General features: G+C 42.0%; 1 protein-coding gene across 1 annotated transcript; it reads right to left on the bottom strand.

Moving 5' to 3' along the window:
• Positions 1–13,328: 13,328 nt before the first annotated feature.
• abhd5b (abhydrolase domain containing 5, lysophosphatidic acid acyltransferase b) lies at positions 13,329–17,588 on the bottom strand. The gene is made up of 7 exons (XM_085446441.1): positions 17,346–17,588; positions 16,437–16,519; positions 15,915–16,326; positions 15,539–15,690; positions 14,499–14,610; positions 14,223–14,403; positions 13,329–14,026 (listed from the first exon to the last, which is right to left on the bottom strand). Exons 1-7 carry the CDS (start codon positions 17,387–17,389, stop codon positions 13,913–13,915), a joined length of 1,098 nt encoding a protein of 365 aa, XP_085302567.1. The 5' UTR covers positions 17,390–17,588; the 3' UTR covers positions 13,329–13,912.
• Between the last annotated feature and the right edge of the window lie 1,785 nt (positions 17,589–19,373).

Genomic DNA, 19,373 nt, shown 5'->3' with positions numbered 1-19,373 from the left:
GGGATGCAAGTGAAGAGAGATGTAACGTCGTACGAGACCATGGTTACATCTGCCTCCATAATGACATCTCTCACCTTCTCAACAAAATCCAGGGTGTTCTGGATGTGGTTTTCAGAGCTGCCCACCAGCGGGTTGAGGATTGAAGCCAGAAACTTGGAGATGTTATAGGTGACAGAGTTGATCAACTCTGTCACCTATAACATTGTCTTCATTCCACCTACTTCACATACAAGGGTCAGTTCTACAGGCAGAAACATGGGTGTGCCATGGGCTCCCCAGTTTCACCCATTGTGGCCAATTTGTACATGGAAGAAGTAGAAAAGAGGGCTTTGCTATCCTACCCTGGAACACCACCAAGCCATTGGTTCAGATATGTGGATGACACCTGGGTGAAAATCAGGTCTCAGGACGTTCCACATTTCACGGATCACATTAACTCGGTGGACCAACACATCACGTTCACCAGGGAGGATATGAAAAATGGCAAGTTGGCCTTCTTAGACTGTGAGATTTCCATCAGGAATGGGGGACATCTAAAAGCTGACATGTACCGTAAACCTACACATACACATCAGTATCTAAGGTTTGACTCTCATCATCCACTGGAGCACAAACTGGGTGTCATCAGGATGCTACAACACAGAGCGAACACCATCCCCACAGACATAGAAGCAGAAGAACATCACATCAAGAAAGCCCTGAGTAAATGTGGTTTCCCAGCTGGACTTTTGTCAAAGCGGGAAAGGCACCTAAAGAAAGCTCCAGCCGATCCAGCAGAGAAGGACAACTGCTGCCTAAGCGAAAACCTGTAGTGATCCCGTATGTGTCAGGAGTATCGGAGCAGTTGAGACGCATTTTTTCTAAACACCGGGTCTCTGTGGCTTTTAAACCCCAAAACACGCTGCGCCAAAAATTGGTCCACCCCAAGGATCGGGTCCCCGACACAAACAGAGTAACATAGTGTACGCTGTTAAGTGCCAGGAGGATTGCCAGGATTTATACATCAGGGAAACCAAACAACCTCTGGCAAAGCGGATGGCACAACACAGAAGAGCTACCTCGTCAGGCCAGGACTCTGCAGTCTATTTACACCTACAGGCCAGTGGACACTCTTTCAAGGATGAGGATGTACACATCCTGGACAGGGAGGAACGCTGGTTTGAGCACGGAGTCAAGGAGGCCATTTACGTGAAAAGGGAAAGACCATCTCTGAATTGAGGAGGGGGCCTAAGGGTACATCTTTCGCCATCTTACAATGCTGTGATTGCAGCCATTCCCCAACTCTCTGTGAATGGTACTCATGGCCATTGATCAGTGGTCTTTGATCAGTGGGTTTTGGTCAGTGGTTGTTGATCAATGGTCATGAGAATTTGAATAATTACGATTAAGGAGCTGACCTCCCTGAGCTGAGACTGAAGAAGTCACTTGGATGAGTGACGAAACGTTTCTCCCACAAAGCGCTACGTCCAGATGAACAGAATCAACTTTTGGAGATTTTAGACACTTCCATTTCGGCTTTGTGCTCATCTTTTACAATACAGTAAGTATTAAATAACTACTATGCAGCCATGTTGTTTGCTAATTAAGGTCAAAAGATGCGATAAAAATCAATGGTGAATGCACTGTTTGGCCAGCGCTGTGCTTCACGTAGTACTTGTTTTTATGACTTTTGCCTCCAAAGCTGCCAAACCAAGTCGACTGTGGTTTAATCGTTCAGTTTTAGCACGTGTTCCACTTTTCACACATAATTTCTCCAAGGTAGGTGATATAGCCTAAAGTGCCACACCATAGGACGTGCACAATTGATGCGACATGTTTTGTGCTTGTTATCCGATGTCTAGAAACAGAAAGAACAGGGAGTTCTGTCTCTGTGGAAGAGGCTTGATTCATCAGAGTAGGCCTGTGTGCGCTAAAAATTGTCCCATTGTGTTTATTTTCCTGAACGGCCACAACCCCTCCACAAACACAGCAGGGAGTTGTAATCTCTGCAACATCTGGGCTACTGTTCCACATCAGCCAGCTGTGAGGAAATCAGATCAGACCAGATGAGCTTTCGGGTCGATGAACCCGTGCGACCCACAGGCTCAGACACACAGACACTCATACACTCACGCAGTGATGCCAAGCACAGCAACAGTGACACACGAACAAGCTGCCACAGCAGCCATGTAGGACAACGTACACGCAAATGAGCAGGTGACAAAAATGTCATACGGGTTTTTTTTTTAAAAGAGTGAATGGATCGACGAGGAGAGTGTGCCAGAGTGAGGATGTCACGTGTGCACCGAGGCACGTGCCGGATTCATTCCTATCATCCACCCACATCGTTCTCAGCAGTGAGAGACGTCACTGCCATCTGATTTCTCTCAATATCTTTCTGTATATTCAAACTCTATTAGTTCCTTCACTAGTTTGTTTTAATATACTGAAATCACTAAACATCTAGAATATGATAATCATGATGTAGAGGCCAAACTTGAATGAGTTTTTCAAGAGTATATCGGGGATCAGCCAGGCTGACTTGCTGAGAGGAACTATCTACACTAACCGCAGCAGATAGATTATCTGGTGATAACCTGTGACTCTTTGTAATGAGAGTATTCCCCATCCTTGAAGCTGAAATGCTAAACATTTAGAATGGAAAAAAGACTGAAAGGGTCTGCTCCTAATGATGAACAGCATTGCCAGAATACCCCCCCCCCCCCCCTTTTTTTTTTTTGTAGCACATTTCTTTCACAGCTCACAGTGTCATTTCTTGGCTGCAGCAAGCACTCTAAGCGCCAACTGTACTTTACCTGCCCAGCACTAAACAGCAGTCAAACTCAGTTAGCCACCAGCTTGTGAACAGTGTTAACTTAGTGGAGCATGCAGCTACTAAAGAGACAGATATTTCTCAACAATACAGAGCTAAAAGGGAGTAATTATTGAATTTATAACCATCAGATGTGGGTCTATAACTGCTGGGGTGTTATAACTGCCTCCACATCTGGGGTGCAATACATCGAGGCGCTTCCAGCTTATTGTTTCATTAGTATTAAAAATACATCATTGCACTTCTAACATGAACTGTAGTTTGAGTGGTGTAATACATCACACAAGCTGACACAGCCAACAGCTCATTCACACCTTCGTATGTTTGTTTCTACACTCTCTTGTTAGCTTTCTGCACATGTGATCACTCAAGAAGTGTCTGAAATGCACACTTTCGGGTTTAATTAAGGAGGTTTTACAAATATTTTTGCATTAACAATTTAGGAATTTACAGTTACTGTACGCAGTCTCCATTTTCAGAGGCTCAAAGTAATTGGACAATTCACCAAAGAGCAGTTTCACAGCCAGCTGAGGCTTGTTCCTTTTTTATTTCATGACAGCGGGACCAGACATAATACCTGAAGTTGATTTTTTATTTTATAGTTTTTTACCTTCATTTCACTTATGAAGCTGAAAGACATTTGAGTGCAAATGAGACTGAAAAACCAAAATAAACCCATCAGAAAAAGAGTAAAAACCTTAGTAGAGGCCAAATCAGCAATCTGGCACAATCTCAAAAAGAATGGCCACAAAGCAACATCAAAAGGCCAGAATGACTTAACGAAAGGGCATGGTGACAGAATCATTTCCATGGAGAAGAAAAGCAACTTCACAACATCAAACCAATTCAAGAACACTTTCTAGGACATAGGAGTATGTTAGGAGTGAGGTCATTCACAGCAAGGTACAAACCACTGGTTATACTCGAGAGCAAGAAGCCTGCACTGCAAAAACAACTAAAGAGATTCTCAAGGCAAAGAATTGGGATGTTCTTCAATGGCCAAGTCAATCTCAATCCAACAGCACATCCTTTTCAGTTATTAAATACAAACCCGAAAGCAGAGAGACCCCCAAACAAGCAGCAAATAAAGAGGGGTCGAATAAAGGCCTGGAAGAGCATCTCAAAGAGTAAAACCCAGACATTTGGTGACGTCTGTTAGATCTACACTTCAGGGAGTCATTGCCAGCAAAGGGTTTTCATCTAAATATTATTTTAAAAATCCTTACGTATGTTAGCTTATCAAATTATTTTGTGTCTCTGGAGGACTGTGTATGAAAATGGCTAAACAGTATGTCCATCATAATGTAAATGTTTTGTTAAACACATTGAATTTAAGCTGAAAGTCTGCCCTTTGTTGAATGTGATTTTGAACAAAACAATTATGTAGCTAAGTGTGTAAAGTCTTGATTCAAAGCAACAACAAAACACAGCAGTCAATTGATTACTAAACGAGTCGTTCGGTATGGGTGTGGCCGTGTGTTTTTACGATGTACGGTCTCTGTGCGGCTTAAGCTGCAGACTGAAAGCTGTATCTGTCAGCGCAACATTTAATCTGACTGTCAGAGGAGCTGAATGGTGAGGCTGAACTCCTGCCACCGAGCTGTCAGCGGAGCGGCTGATAAAACTGCTGCAAGAAACAAAGTCCCTCAGTACACACACATGCACAGACGCACAACGCAGCACACAATTTCTGTGAGCCAGACGGACACCTCTTAGGCTAAGTGCAGCCTGCTGAGACACTGCACTCCTCTGTTATTTTGAAACTTAATTTCTTTGTGACTATTCCCAACCAGCAGCACACACACACACACACACACACACACACACACACACACACACATAGCAGTTAATCTCTGAGTACACACACGCTGTTTTGCCATCTTTTTTTATCTGACATTGAGAGTGATGTGTTTGTGTCTGTGTATATGTGTGTGTGTATACTTGCTCAGCTATCTTTGTGGGGACCAGTTTCAGTTTTCTACAGCACTGAGCAGTGGGATTTAGGTTAGAGTTAAGCCAAAGGTTTGGGCTAGAGAATGTCTTACATGACATAATTTTACAGTCTTATACAGTTAATGTCGTCACAAAACTAACCACGCAATCGTGTTTGTGTGTGTTCATTTGATAAGTGTATTCATAGTTTAGCAGTTTTGTTTGCTCATGTCAACCATGCAAATTCAAGGACTGCCAGGCAGGACAGGCAGGAGGGAGAGCGAGAGGGGAAAATTCAATCTGAATCAATTAAAGGCAAATTTCATTAGCTGTGACAGCATGGAAAAGGGGAAACGGGAGGAAATCGCTACTGAGAAAGAAAACCTATCACAGATATTACACAGAAGGTGCCACAGGCATTCTCGCAATTTAACAACAAATAAACCTGTGAAACTCAAATTTTATGAGCAAGAAACAGAGGCGCTAACAGGATCCAGGAAATTTATGTGGGGGAAGCTACATTGGAAGCAGAGATAAGGCTCTAAGTGTTGGAAGAGCAGTCCAAAGATGCTTAGAGTTGGGTTGACGATGCAGATGTTACTGCTTGCAAGGACATCAGTGGGGATGGCAGACCTCCACTAGAGCCACATCCTGTTGGTTATGAAAGCTGTTTTAATTGATCTTAACTATGACAAAGGCCTGTTGGATGTTACCCAAACCCACAGAGAATTCTCAACCCGAAGGCAGAAATTCTGGCAAGAAAGCCCTTTGTGTCTGAACATAATTAACAATAGTAGCCTGTGGTCTGTTTTCACACATGGTATAAAGAACCTGCAGGGGAATGATAAACACTCATTGTTCAGTTTTAAAGTAGAACTCCACTCATTTTACAAACCCAGGCCAATTTATTAGTCATGGTGAGAACTAAGCTGTGCATAAAACAGATATATAAAGTCTCATGTGCACCAGAGAGTGCAGCTCGTGCTAAGAATCAAGCTATTTTTAAAAATATAAAACTTTATTTTTAGGTATGATGTTTGGAAGCAAATTCATAGACTGTGACGGCTGTAGCCACTCAGGGTTACCTGTTGGTTGTGGACTCATTTGAGGCCTCAAGTTCTGCATTTTGACCATTGCTGCTTTGCAAGTGGATGTGCCATTTAAAGGCTGATCTGATTGAGAAACACCGGAGGACGCTGCATGCAACTGGTAATTGAAAAATTACCAACTCCAAGGCATGCCCTAAATGATAAATGATAACCCTGCCATTTGTTGTAGTTGTTGACTTGCTTTTAGATCTTTATTGAAGACAGAGTGTCTGTGGACAGTGAAGAGACAAACGAGAGCAGTGTGACTGAAAGATGGTGAAATGATCGCTAAAACTAAAAAAATATAGAAGAGTTCAAAACTGTTTCTTCATCAAAGCATTAATTTAAAGTAAAATTGCATTAAAGAGATTGAAACTTTTCTTGCATCAGTTGACAAGTGCACTATAAACCCTTACATACTATACTATTCATGCCTTCACAGTGTAGCTCCGGTCAAAATCTATGCCAAAGTTTGAACTATAGGTTGATTTACAATGTTTAAATAGTCTGCTTTCTGAGCAGTGGTAGGAAACCTAGCATGTGTGGGATTTTCACATGTGTTTTCCACCCTCATTATAATCTCATGACTTTCCCGACTCCTCTTTAAATATGTGTTTTAATCTCAGTTGGCTCAGTGTAAATAGATTACGTTTTTAAATATATTTGCATTCATATAGTGTTTTTTAGTCTTAGTGGCCTCTCAAATAGCTTTTTACAAGTCAAGGTTTAAACAGTTCATCTGCCTCTCGACCGTGGCATCTTCTGACCTCCACAGAACTGCTTTTCCTCATGTTCACCATACATGATCGCTAGTGTGCTGTTTTACTCTTCCTGTGTTTTGAGATTTCTCCATGATCCTTCAAAGACCATCAAGTGCCTGTCTCCATGGGAACCTGGGCACATGGGGCGGGAACACAGGCAGTTCACACGACAGTGTCAAAAGTTCCCCTGAACTGTGTCACTACTGTCCAATAGAGCATATCACAGACATGACACATGCAGTTTCACAGTTTCAAGTTTTACTAAAATCACAGTTTTTCTCGTTTTGACCTGTAATTGTGAATAAAATCCAGGACAAATGAATCACACACTGACATGGATGAAATTTGACCTGGAAGAGCTGGAACAGCAAAAAGATTTGTTATTGTTACAGCAATCCAATGTCATAAATGGACACATTTGACCCAAACAGTATGTAAAGGTTAAATGGCTTTGCGGTTGCAATGGTCGATGTTCATAATAAACATGGATTAAACCTGAGCCCAGAGGCCCCACCCACCTGCTGCCAATCAGAAGAAAGCTTGTTTGAACCAGGTATCGGGAAAAAATACTCCACTAGAGTCAAAGTATAAAAATATGGAACTGGAATTGGGCATGATCAGTCCCCTTATGCAAGTCAAGGGCATTTTAAAGTGTATATACGTTTACTTCCCACTGTGTTAGCCATACCTGTTATCTAATATCTAAAGCCAATGTCAGCATGCCAGCAATTTAGACATGTAGACATGGTCAAGATGACTCCAAAAACCAGTTTTGATTTCACAGGCTTACACTCAATATTATGAGTGTTTATGTTAACTTCTATTTTACTACTTTTCAAAGTTTTATTTTGCCCTTTTCACTGCCTAAGGACACTGTACACCTGCATAGGTTTTTATCTTCTGTGTTAAACACATTGAGTTTGATGAAATGTATATAAATAAAACTGACATTGTCATTGCTAAACATCAAACTGAACATCAGAAAGGGAAAGAAAGAAGACTTTGAACATAGTTTTGTTGTTGATGGCTGATGGGTCGGTCTGAGTATTTCAATAACTGCTGATCTACTGCAGAAAATATCCAGTGAGCAGCAGTGAAAATACCTTGTGGATGTCAGAGGTGAGGAGAATGGACAGACTGCTTCAAGCTGATTGGAAAGCAGCAGTAACTCAAATAACTTCAAGGTGTGCAGCCTTCCTCTCCTGTCAGCTAAGAACAGGAATCTGAGGCCACATTTCGCACTGGTTCACCAAAATTGGACAACAGAAGATTGGAAAAGCACTGACTGGTCTGACGAGTCTCGAGTTCTGCGGCCACATTTAAAAAGTAGGGTCAGCATTTGAAGTAAATCACTTGAAATCATGAAGCCATCCCACCCCACATCAAAGGTTCAGGCTGTTAATGGTGGTGTAATGGTGTGGGGGATATTTTATTGGCACACTGTGGGCCCTTTAGTATCAGCTAAGCATCGTTTATAAACCACAGCCTACCCAAGTATTGTGGCTGACCATGTTCTAATGGCTGTTTCCAGCAGGATAACACACCATGTCTGAAAGCTCAGATCATCTCACACTGGTTTACTGAACATGACAGTGACTTCACTGTACTTAAAGGCCTCCACAGTCACCAGATCTCAATCCTTAGACACATTACCTTTGACTTGATGCTACCATTTCAACATGGACCTAAATATTTAAGAAATGTTTCCAGCACCTTGTTGAATCTGTTCTTGAGCTAAAAAGAGAGTCCAACCTGTTAACTGTAGCAAGATGTACCCAAGAAAGCAAACGGTGACCAGTGTATAGCCCTCTGAAGTATGTGATTTGCTGTTATTTATCAGGGTGGGTAAAGAAAGCTTAGCTGTGCTTTGAAATCAAAGTAAACCAGCAGCTGGGACGGGTGTGGAAATCTGCTTGGTGACAGGAAGTAGCTCTGAGTCCAAATTTAGTTCTGCAGGATCAATAGTTTCGGTGAAGAGAGATAAATTACCACCTCTACAGGATTTTATGAATCAGTAGCACTGCTACTTCAGCAGCAGTCCCAGTGATGTCACTGCTGATGATCCTTAATATAAAAAGTTTTAATGCCTCTTTGGATTCTATTCAGTCCTTCTGCGAGATGAAGAGAAGTCATCACATCACCAGCTTTTGTGCCACACGCGTGCAGAGAACAACCATCCAGATGGCAAACTCGGGGCTCTGGCTCTGTTAGTCTTCCCTGAAGCGCTCAGTCAGAATTTAAGTGCTGAGATCATTAAGCTCTGGCGCTTTCCATGTAACGTGAGAGCCGCGATGTGCTGTGAAGTGCTCTCGCTGCATAAAGGCTGAGAACATTATGGAGTTCTGGGGAAAAAATCAGAGCACTCTTCAGATCTTTGATATTTCAACTCCCTAGACAGCCAGATAGAAAGAAAGGAAGGAAGATATTACCTTTTTTTATTCTACACTGATTTCACTCCGCACAATCTTTTCTGTTGTGCAAATGTCTGTCTGGCTGCTACTTCTGTGGCTAAAAATAAACGCCCGGACTGTAAATATCATCAGTCACCGATGGGCTAACTATTATTGTTCGGATTGTTCGGAGGGGAGTGGAGCTGCCTGTGAATGATGCATGCATCTAATTACATTGTTTGATTGCCACATGAAAAATTAACTTAATTGTCTGTCAAAGTGGTGATTGATGCATTTAGCTAAGCAGATGTTTTGGACTCCTGGAAAACTGTCTGATGGATTAACTGCACATAAAAAAAAAAGAAATGTATGCAGAAAAGTGTTCGAGCATTGAGCAAACTTACAGCTGTGCGACCCGGAAATAGTCAGAATAATATGCAACATTACTGCAGTCTTGTAAATAAATGAAACAGCAATTTTCCTGATGCTTTGGCAGCTCCAGCCTGTGTGTGTTTCTGCTGATTAAAGCGACACCGAGAGCCGATGGCTGGCGGCAGCAGTGGCACAGTGTGCACTTCTGTAGGCGCACACCTTTTATGTGCAGTTATTTCAGGCCCTCAGGCTTTCAATTATATCCAAACCCAGTATGAAAGCTCCTGTCACTTCTCTCACTTGTTTCCCTTTTTTGTAATGAAATGATTTCATGTCCATGTGACTGAGTGGGTGACAGAGAGAGACAGAGACACGATGAGTAAGCCTCCAGGTCTATTAAGCAAGTGAGGACAGTGGTCTGTGCTCATGGTGTGTGTGTGTGTCCTCAAAAAAAAAGCAGTGCACGTGGAGCCCCTGCTGAACGGTCCTCGCTTCTTTGATGATGAGCCATCCGACGTCTTCAAGAAAAACAAACAACCCATAATCACCCCGTCCAACCACAGCATCGCTTCCTGCAGGTCCACAATCTAAACGACTCCGTCTCTGTGGCTACCCTGTTGCCAGGAGACAGTTCGGGTTGATGTCTTAGTAATGATGGAGACGGGCAGAGCTAACAGAGGGGTTACATCGGTAAAGGCCACGGTGCTCAAAGCTCAGAAATAACATTCAAATAATCTCCTGCTCAGTCTAGTGAAGTTACTGAGCAGGGAAATCTTCTTCCCTTTCCCATGCTGAAGGTGAAAGTGCCAACTTTCATCTTCAGCATGCCGCTACAGCATTAAAGTTTTCTTGTAAACAAAACTCAGGCTATACTTTATATTTAGCTTCTAATCAAAGATACGGGGTCACCAAAACAACCCTGACTCATCAGGGCACGGACACCAGACCTCTGTGGGGTGGTAGATGGCGCCTCCGTGAATCATCTTTGCACAACGTTGCTTATGCTTAATAAGATCTGTGGAGTTTGGGGGACATCTTGATTCTTTGTCCTTTAATTTCAGTGTTAAACAAGCCTTTATGAAGCCGCCTTTTCCATCTGATAAAATATCACCCAAATTAGTGATGCGGAAAACTAGTCAATGCATTTCTTACTTCTAAATTCGATGTGTACTTCCTTGTTATCAGGTCGTCCAAAAAGCTCCCTGAAGAGTGATGAGTCCTAACAAGGACTTTCTCCTTCTATAAAAAGTCTTGAATAACCAGACATCATTATATCTTAAAGATCTCACAGAACCATATTAATTGAAAATAACTGGTGGTGGCAGGTGGCTGCTCCTCCTTGAGCCTGGTTCTGCTGCTGGTTTCTTCCTGTTAAAAGGGAGTTTTTCCTTTCCACTGTTGCCAAGTGCTTACTCATAGGGCTTTCTCTGTATTATTGTAGGGTCTTTACCTTACAATATAAAGCAGCCTGAGGTGACTGCTGTTGTGACTTATAGCTATATAAATAAAACTGAATGATTAATCATGCTTGTATACAGGGAGTGCAGAATTATTAGGCAAGTTGTATTTCTGAGGAATAATTTTATTATTGAACAACAACCATGTTCTCAATGAACCCAAAAAACTCATTAATATCAAAGCTGAATGTTTTTGGAAGTACTTTTTTTTAGTTTGTTTTTAGTTTTAGCTATTTTAGGGGGATATCTGTGTGTGCAGGTGACTATTACTGTGCATGATTATTAGGCAACTTAACAAAAAACAAATATATACCCATTTCATTTATTTATTTTTACCAGTGAAACCAATATAACATCTCCACATTCACAAATATACATTTCTGACATTCAAAAACAAAACAAAAACAAATCAGCGACCAATATAGCCACCTTTCTTTGCAAGGACACTCAAAAGCCTGCCATCCATGGATTCTGTCAGTGTTTTGATCTGTTCACCATCAACATTGCGCGCAGCAGCAACCACAGCCTCCCAGACACTGTTCAGAGAGGTGTACTGTTTTCCCTCCTTGTAAATCTCACATTTGATGATGGACCACAGGTTCTCAATGGGGTTCAGATCAGGTGAACAAGGTGGCCATGTCATTAGTTTTTCTTCTTTTATACCCTTTCTTGCCAGCCACGCTGTGGAGTACTTGGACGCGTGTGATGGAGCATTGTCCTGCATGAAAATCATGTTTTTCTTGAAGGATGCAGACTTCTTCCTGTACCACTGCTTGAAGAAGGTGTCTTCCAGAAACTGGCAGTAGGACTGGGAGTTGAGCTTGACTCCATCCTCAACCCGAAAAGGCCCCACAAGCTCATCTTTGATGATACCAGCCCAAACCAGTACTCCACCTCCACCTTGCTGGTGTCTGAGTCAGACTGGAGCTCTCTGCCCTTTACCAATCCAGCCACGGGCCCATCCATCTGGCCCATCAAGACTCACTCTCATTTCATCAGTCCATAAAACCTTAGAAAAATCAGTCTTGAGATATTTCTTGGCCCAGTCTTGACGTTTCAGCTTGTGTGTCTTGTTCAGTGGTGGTCGTCTTTCAGCCTTTCTTACCTTGGCCGTGTCTCTGAGTATTGCACACCTTGTGCTTTTGGGCACTCCAGTGATGTTGCAGCTCTGAAATATGGCCAAACTGGTGGCAAGTGGCATCTTGGCAGCTGCACGCTTGACTTTTCTCAGTTCATGGGCAGTTATTTTGTGCCTTGGTTTTTCCACACGCTTCTTGCGACCCTGTTGACTATTTTGAATGAAACGCTTGATTGTTCGATGATCACGCTTCAGAAGCTTTGCAATTTTGAGACTGCTGCATCCCTCTGCAAGATATCTCACTATTTTTGACTTTTCTGAGCCTGTCAAGTCCTTCTTTTGACCCATTTTGCCAAAGGAAAGGACGTTGCCTAATAATTATGCACACCTGATATAGGGTGTTGATGTCATTAGACCACACCCCTTCTCATTACAGAGATGCACATCACCTAATATGCTTAATTGGTAGTAGGCTTTCGAGCCTATACAGCTTGGAGTAAGACAACATGCATGAAGAGGATGATGTGGACAAAATACTCATTTGCCTAATAATTCTGCACTCCCTGTAGACTCAGGCTTCCTGGGGACTTCCCATGATGCACTAAGCACTTGAACTCCACTCTCGGTGAATTTATATGGTATCCCATCGTCTGCCTATCAAAATGATGACTTTTCTCTCTCATAATTTGTATTTTTTCTTCTCTTCTTTCACTCTCCCATCTTAAAATGGAAATCTTCTTCCCTTCCTTACACTGTAGGATCTGTATGTTTCAATATAAAGCAAGTTGATAAATAAAATCCCTCAATTTAGCTCAGTGCAATTTTATTTTACTTTGTGCTGTTTCTCAGTGCATTTCCTGAATACTTCTTAAGGTGCAGCAGGGTGTATTTTCCTGCTGGGGAGAATATCTCTTTGCCATAGCTGGGTCTGTAGCAGTGTTTTGGCAGGTTGTGCATGTAACATCCAAATATATGCCAGGACCTAAGGTTTCCAGGCAAACTGAAATAATCAGTGCTGTTCACTGCGCCTGTCAGTGGTTTTAATGTTGCGGCTGATGTGTGTGTTTTGAATTGTGTAGTGTGTATTTTGATGCAGAAAATTACAAAAGAAGATGAAGCTTGAATTTCTCCAATTTACTGAGTTATACAATAAACAGGGTTAAAAATGGATTTAAATGGAGTGTACAATACGACCGGAAAAAGAGCAAACAAAAGGACAGATAATAGTATTTTTGCACACTCACACATTCACAAATTTAATGTCTCACAGTAACATGTTTCCTTCATGCTGATGGGTCTTTGAACAGAAGTCCTATTTTTAGTCCAGCACTCATCTCTGACCCTATTCTGTCACTGCAGTTGTGACTTAGCAGCAAGCCGAGCGACGTACTGCTCTTAGAGCATCACTGTCCAGGTCTCCTGAGTAGGTCGCTCAACTCAATATGCATGTGAGGTTACTTTGTGTGGGATTCGCTGGCACGAGTGTGCAAAACAGAGAGGCGCTGATGCACGCACGCTGTTACTGTGCTGCCACCTGCTGGTCACTTCCCACACAGTCACAGCGGCTCTTCTTAGAAGTGAAAAGGTTTCCTAAAAATCCCATCCAGCCCTTTGCCCCACTTACTTCTCCCTCATATCTCTCACAGAGCGGGTGAGGGGTCAGAAAAGGAACAGTCTGTTTACTTTGTCTAGATCCATACAGAAAACAACTAATTCCCTTGAGATGACATTTCTTCATTTTTTTGATAAGAGTTTCCCAACAAGTTCTAGGAAAAATGTTAGACCCAGCTCCTCTTCCCACAATCTCAAAAACATTTAGCAACAAATGCAACACTGGCTGCATTTCACAATTATTTACAAAATTGTTGTATGTGCTTGAGGCAGGATAAATAAACCTGTGGCACCGTCTGACTTCAGACGCCGGGCCTCATGGAGTATTAGACAGATAATGAGGAATCCTCAATCCAGCACTGATGAAGAGTCTTACAGTATAACACTTCTCTGGCTCTCCTGTGTGTTTTCTCACTGCTCTGTTCCTTCCCCTTTCTCCTCCGTCCTGGCGAGAATCTGAAGCACCGTCTGGTTGAAGTCCTCAGGCTGGTCTGCGAAAACATAATGGCCCGCTCCTCTGATCACCTGACAAGCGCACACACAGTGGATGCGAAATAGTTTTGAGATAAAGGTGCCACCGTTCCACAAGGCAAATAAAAGTAACTTGACATACATTCAGGCAGATTTAGGCACAAAAAAATGCTTAAAATCTTGCTTAAAATGTATTTTGAACCTTGTACTGACAAAGTTAAAGGTGCAAAATGTAAAATAGAGAACCTACTCGGATTTCCACATCTGGCCTGGTTTTCTTGAATGCATATCCAGAGTGGCTGTCAATACTGGACCGGGATCCATAAACGAAAGAAATAGGAATTTCAACCTGGATCTGGCCGATCCTGTCTAGCATGGGCCTCTTAGCCCAGCCGTAGGGAACGGTCATGTTCTTAAAGGCTGTCTCGCCACTGAAATGAAAAAATAGAAAAGAAAAATGCACAAGCTCCTAAGATCTTCTGAGAATGGACATATTTGTGCACGGATGGTTTAAAATGTTCGTCACCTCGGAGTCTGGGCATTCAGATGATAGATGTAGTCACACACAGTGTAGTCACTGAACACAGAGGAGTATTTCTGCTTGAAGTCTGACCTGATGGTCTGGACGAGCATCGGGCCTAAGAGACGCACAAGAAAAGAAGGAGATTTAGTTACAGTTCAGACCTTTGAATAGAACAATGGCACCTCAAGCAGACGTTTGATGTTTGGTGCTCCCCCGACTCAGAAGAAGCTGGGGTGGGGGGGGGGGGGGGGGGGGGGGGGTGGGGGTGTTGCCATAGAATTAATTAAAGGCATTTAAGGTGGCGTTACTGCCAATTTTATCCTCATACTTTTTGCTTTGACTTTTCCAGAGTAATTACTGCATTATTCACAGTTCAAAGTAATCTATATTTATGTCATTTTGATCAGAGTTCATCCATCCTCTCTCTTTAGCCCAGCTATCTTCTGATTGGCTGCCCCACACAGACAGAATATTTACAAATATATAACAGCAGGTGGGTGGGGCTTCTTGTAAAAGAAGGTATATGTGTATTTAAATTACGATGCCTCCTGTGCAAATTCCTTTTTTTCGGGTCGTTCCCAGCCAGAAGACACTGGGATAGACCCAGAACTCGAAAGTTAAGACTATACATCTCATCTGGCCTGGAACCGTCTCAGAATTCCTTGCGAGAATTGGAAAACACTGCTAGCAAAATGAACATCTGGCAATACCTCCGTAGCCTTCTACCAATAGACCTGAGCTTATGTAAGCATAAAGATGGAAGTGCATGGTGGATGGAAGTATTTAAAATACTTACTGTATTTTTTTAAAAGCGTATCGTTTTTATAGGAATTATTTTCTTTCCTGGGGGATTAATTTTGAAATGATGCAAGAACAGTGGTATGGCATGGTTTAGATAACTGGGACATTTTAAGCCAACCCCCATCGCTGCTGATAATAATTTGTCACTTAGAAGTTGAAAACATTCAAAATACACAGATGCGTAAGAGAAACAAATATGTGTTTGTTCAGTGTGTGTTCAATGTGTGTTTGTGTGTGCTAACCTAGAGGTCCAGCCAGTCTGAGACCGGCCAGAGGGTTGAAGGGGCTCATGACGGCGCCAATTGCTCTGATCCACATTGGGATGGAGTTGTGGTTGGGGTTCTCTGGGCGTGCTGGGAATCCCCACGGCTCCACCAGCAGCAGATGCTTTACCCTGCATACACACACATGCAGTTACCTGATCAAATGTACAAACTAAAATGTAGAAATTCAATTAAAACTCCACACATTTACTTCTTTTTTTATATATGGGCTTGTAGTTTATTTGGCAAGTGGTGCAAAAAAAAAAAAAAAGAAAAAAAAAAAAGAGATGGCTAAACTAGAAAACCACCTGGAACTGTGTCCTCTCACACACACTCTCACACAGACACAAAGCACCTGTGTGGGTATTTCAGCGTGTAGGCTGCAGACAGGTATCCTCCGAGGTTGTGTCCCAGCAGCACCATCTCCTGAAGCCCCACCTTCTCCCTCCACTCCTCCAGGGATGCCACAAACTGATCCTCGGCCTCCCTGGGGTCGGTGCTGAACTGGGGACGGCTGCTCCTGCCAAAGCCCAGCAGGTCTAGAGCGTAGACCGGTCCACTGCTGGAGAGAGAATCCAGGTTAAGAGCCCAGAGGGCGACACCACCTCCGAAGCCGTGCAGCAGAACCAAAGGAGTGGTGGGCGGGGTTGGGGGCTGTGGGACACACGGGGCTGCTGACTGCTGCTGCTGCGTGGAGAAAGCTAAGGTCCACAGGTAGTTGCCACTCGATATCCGAACATGCTGCCTGGAGAAAGGCCGCTTCACAGCTGCGGCAGACAGAAAAGATTATAGGGCAGGGATAGAGAAACTGTTTTAACTCTGACTTTATGAAACACATAAACTACAGATCGGAAACAGCTACATCAGACACACTCACTCTTGAGGATTTTTTCCTCGGCATCTTTTAGTTGAGAAGGAGAGGTGGGACACCAGGAGGGAAGCCAACTTGATATCCAGGAACTGTGACTCAGACAGAAAGGATACACAAAAACATGCATGAAAGACACATAAAGCACGTGCAAACCCAACAATAAACTGACCTTTGGCTATATGATATTTTTGTAATCAGTGCTGCTGGTATGCAGTACTTGACAACAACATGCAATCAATGTCCAGAAAGAAGCCCAAACATGTCTTTGTTCTGTGTATTTTGGGTCACTTACGGTCAAATGCACTGTAAATCAGCACGATTTTAACATTTGGAGGACAAAGGCAGACGCCGATAAGATAGGGTGACCATATTTTGATTTCAAAAACAGAGGACACTTGGCCGAGTCATGAAGAACTTTAATAATACTGTTTGCTTAAAGAAAACTTTGACATATTTAACATGCCTTCTCTGTGCGGTTAATGAATGGTGAAATAAAAAAATAAAAAAATAAGTCATATAGGGTTTTACAACTCAACAAGTGCAAAACGTTTGGTCACCCTAAGATTTAAAGTATTTTTTCTACAATAAAGTTTTGTATAGGAAGTCACTCACACAGCAGCCAGAATTAACAGGAAGATTCGGGCTCGAAAACTTTTCACTTTGGACGTTTGCCAGCAAGCGGGTGGCCTGTATATTTACACGACACCGTTTTCCTATAGGTTTAGTGTGGGTGGATCTATTTTTTTTAATCTACCTGTGAATACACTAATGCGGGTTCACACGAAGAGAACAAAGTTGTGTTTGTTGTCACACAAATGAACAGCATTCACGCTGAGAAGAAACAAAACGACAAAAACAACTAGCATGTCCAACGTGAAGAAGAAAGGAAGAAAGAAAGAAACGAAAACAACTCACCTCTGCTCCTTGGCAGGTTGTAGCTCCTCCGCCATCCTTCGCATTGTGTAGCCTGCAGTGAGGGTCTCCTCCCGAGCTTACGAACCTGTTGAAAAACTACGGTCTGTGGTGCTGCGTTCAAGTACATTCGGACGGAAAATAAAAATAGCTGCCTAACATAATAACGACATGCTGCTTAATTAGAATGCTGTACATTTCATAATAAGTTAGAGTTCAGCTATCCCTCCGCTCATTTAATTCTTGGGGTTATTTAATTCTTTGGAGTTGGCATTTTCAGCGCTTCGTATTTGTTTTTTCCAACTGTATTGAAGGTAACATCATGATTTTAACCTCTGTACTCAGGTTGGCTACGTCACCTTCTTGGCTTTGTGTAATAGTGATGGGTCGTTCGCGAACGAAATGGCTCTTAGAGCCGGTTCTTTGACGTGAACGACGCGAGCCGGCTCCTTATCGCAAGCCGTCACGTGTTTTGTTTTGTTTTTTTCTTTCTCTCAGCCTCTCTCTCGCACTTTTTTTCCGCTTCACTCTGCAAGCGAGCCTTGTGCTTTACGCTGGGCAGAGGGGGGAGGGGCGGTAGTTACACTCAGTAGCACAGGAACAGAGCCAGAGAGAGAGAAAGAGAGGCAGGGACAACAACATTAGAAAGGTATAGTAATCATCCACAACTATTTTCGGTTGCAGATGATAAAGGATTCAGAAAGTTTATTCATGCAGGCCCATATGACAGAGAATATGCATGTTCTTTTTGTTTTCATATTATAATTTATATTTAATTGTGTTGTGGTTTGCAGTGTTTTGTGTTCTTTTCACTTTAAATTTGTGAAAGGAAAAAAGCTGAAAATGTAAATAGTTAAAACTTGAAATGTGAATAGTTGATTTTTGTATTATGTGATTTATTTATTACATTTTATGTGGAGTGAATAAATAAAAGTATATTTACGGTGGCCCCTAGAGACAAAGCACATACAAACTTCAAATCACGTATGAACTCTGAAGCATGTACAAACTCCAAAACACGTAAAAACTCCAAAACACGTAAAAACTCCAAAACACGTAAAAACACGTACAAACTCCGAAGCACGTAAAAACTCAGAAGCATATAAAAACTCAGAAGCACATAAAAACTCAAAACACGTACAAAAGACAACAGAAGTGCTCCAGGATGCTGGGCGCAGTGTTGAGCCTTTGTTATCTTGTGGCTACACAAGCCAGCAAGTACCAACGACCAGATTTGGTGTGTGGTAGTAACAGGTAAATGAACTTTTTTTTAAATTATTTGAATATATATGAGTGCCTGTGTATAAATACACAAACAATACACACATTCTTTCAATTGTGTAATTTAAGTGATCTAGTAGCTCTGCTTTGGAAGTTCAGTTCATGCTAGAAATGTGTTTTGGAGTTTGTACGTGTTTTGTCTCTAGGGGCCACCGCATATATTTATATATAAACATATATAAATAAAACCACTTTTTTTACGTTAGTAATTCCTTTTGTGCATAATTTTATATTATTGTTAATAATAAATTAATTAAAGCAACAAAACAACCTGAAGAGCCGAAAGAGCCGGCTCTTTTTAGTGATCCGAACCGAAAGAGCCGGATCTGTAAAAAGAGCCGGAAGTCCCATCACTATTGTGTAACTTATATTGTTAATGTGCTTCTTTCGCACAGCATCTCATATAGTTTAATACAACCGAACTAATGAAGGCTATAAAACGCTTAATCCAAGGAAGAAACGTTTTTAAAGAATTGCCAGCGACACTCGGATTTTGTTAGAGCTAGCTTTGGCATGCTAATTAGCATGCTAATTAGCATAAGTTGCAAATAATGAGATGCCTGCACGAGAGTGTTTGAACTGTTTACCTTAATTACATACATTTCCAAAAATATGTATTGTTCCCTTAAAAGTTTATACTAATGCCACTTGCATAATATTATAATATTATATAATATTATATTAGGTTGTAAAAAAATTCTAGAAACAACTGTTTAAAGCCTGTTTTAAATATTAAACTATTATCTGCAT

Source organism: Copadichromis virginalis, linkage group LG22 (genome assembly GCF_057382275.1).
Source record: "Copadichromis virginalis isolate Kocher_CV1m ecotype Utaka linkage group LG22, C_Virginalis_male_GT1.1, whole genome shotgun sequence".
Classification (NCBI taxonomy): Eukaryota; Metazoa; Chordata; class Actinopteri; order Cichliformes; family Cichlidae; genus Copadichromis; species Copadichromis virginalis.
This window is presented reverse-complemented; position numbering and strand designations above follow the sequence as displayed.

Coding starts and splice junctions, on each gene's coding strand:
- abhd5b (XM_085446441.1), bottom strand. CDS start 17,389: ATGCGAAGGATGGCGGAGGAGCTACAACCTGCCAAGGAGCAGAG. Junction 15,691..15,914: donor ACGCTGAAATACCCACACAG/GTGCTTTGTGTC, acceptor GTGTGTATGCAG/GGTAAAGCATCTGCTGCTGG. Junction 14,404..14,498: donor CTGAATGCCCAGACTCCGAG/GTGACGAACATT, acceptor TTTTCATTTCAG/TGGCGAGACAGCCTTTAAGA.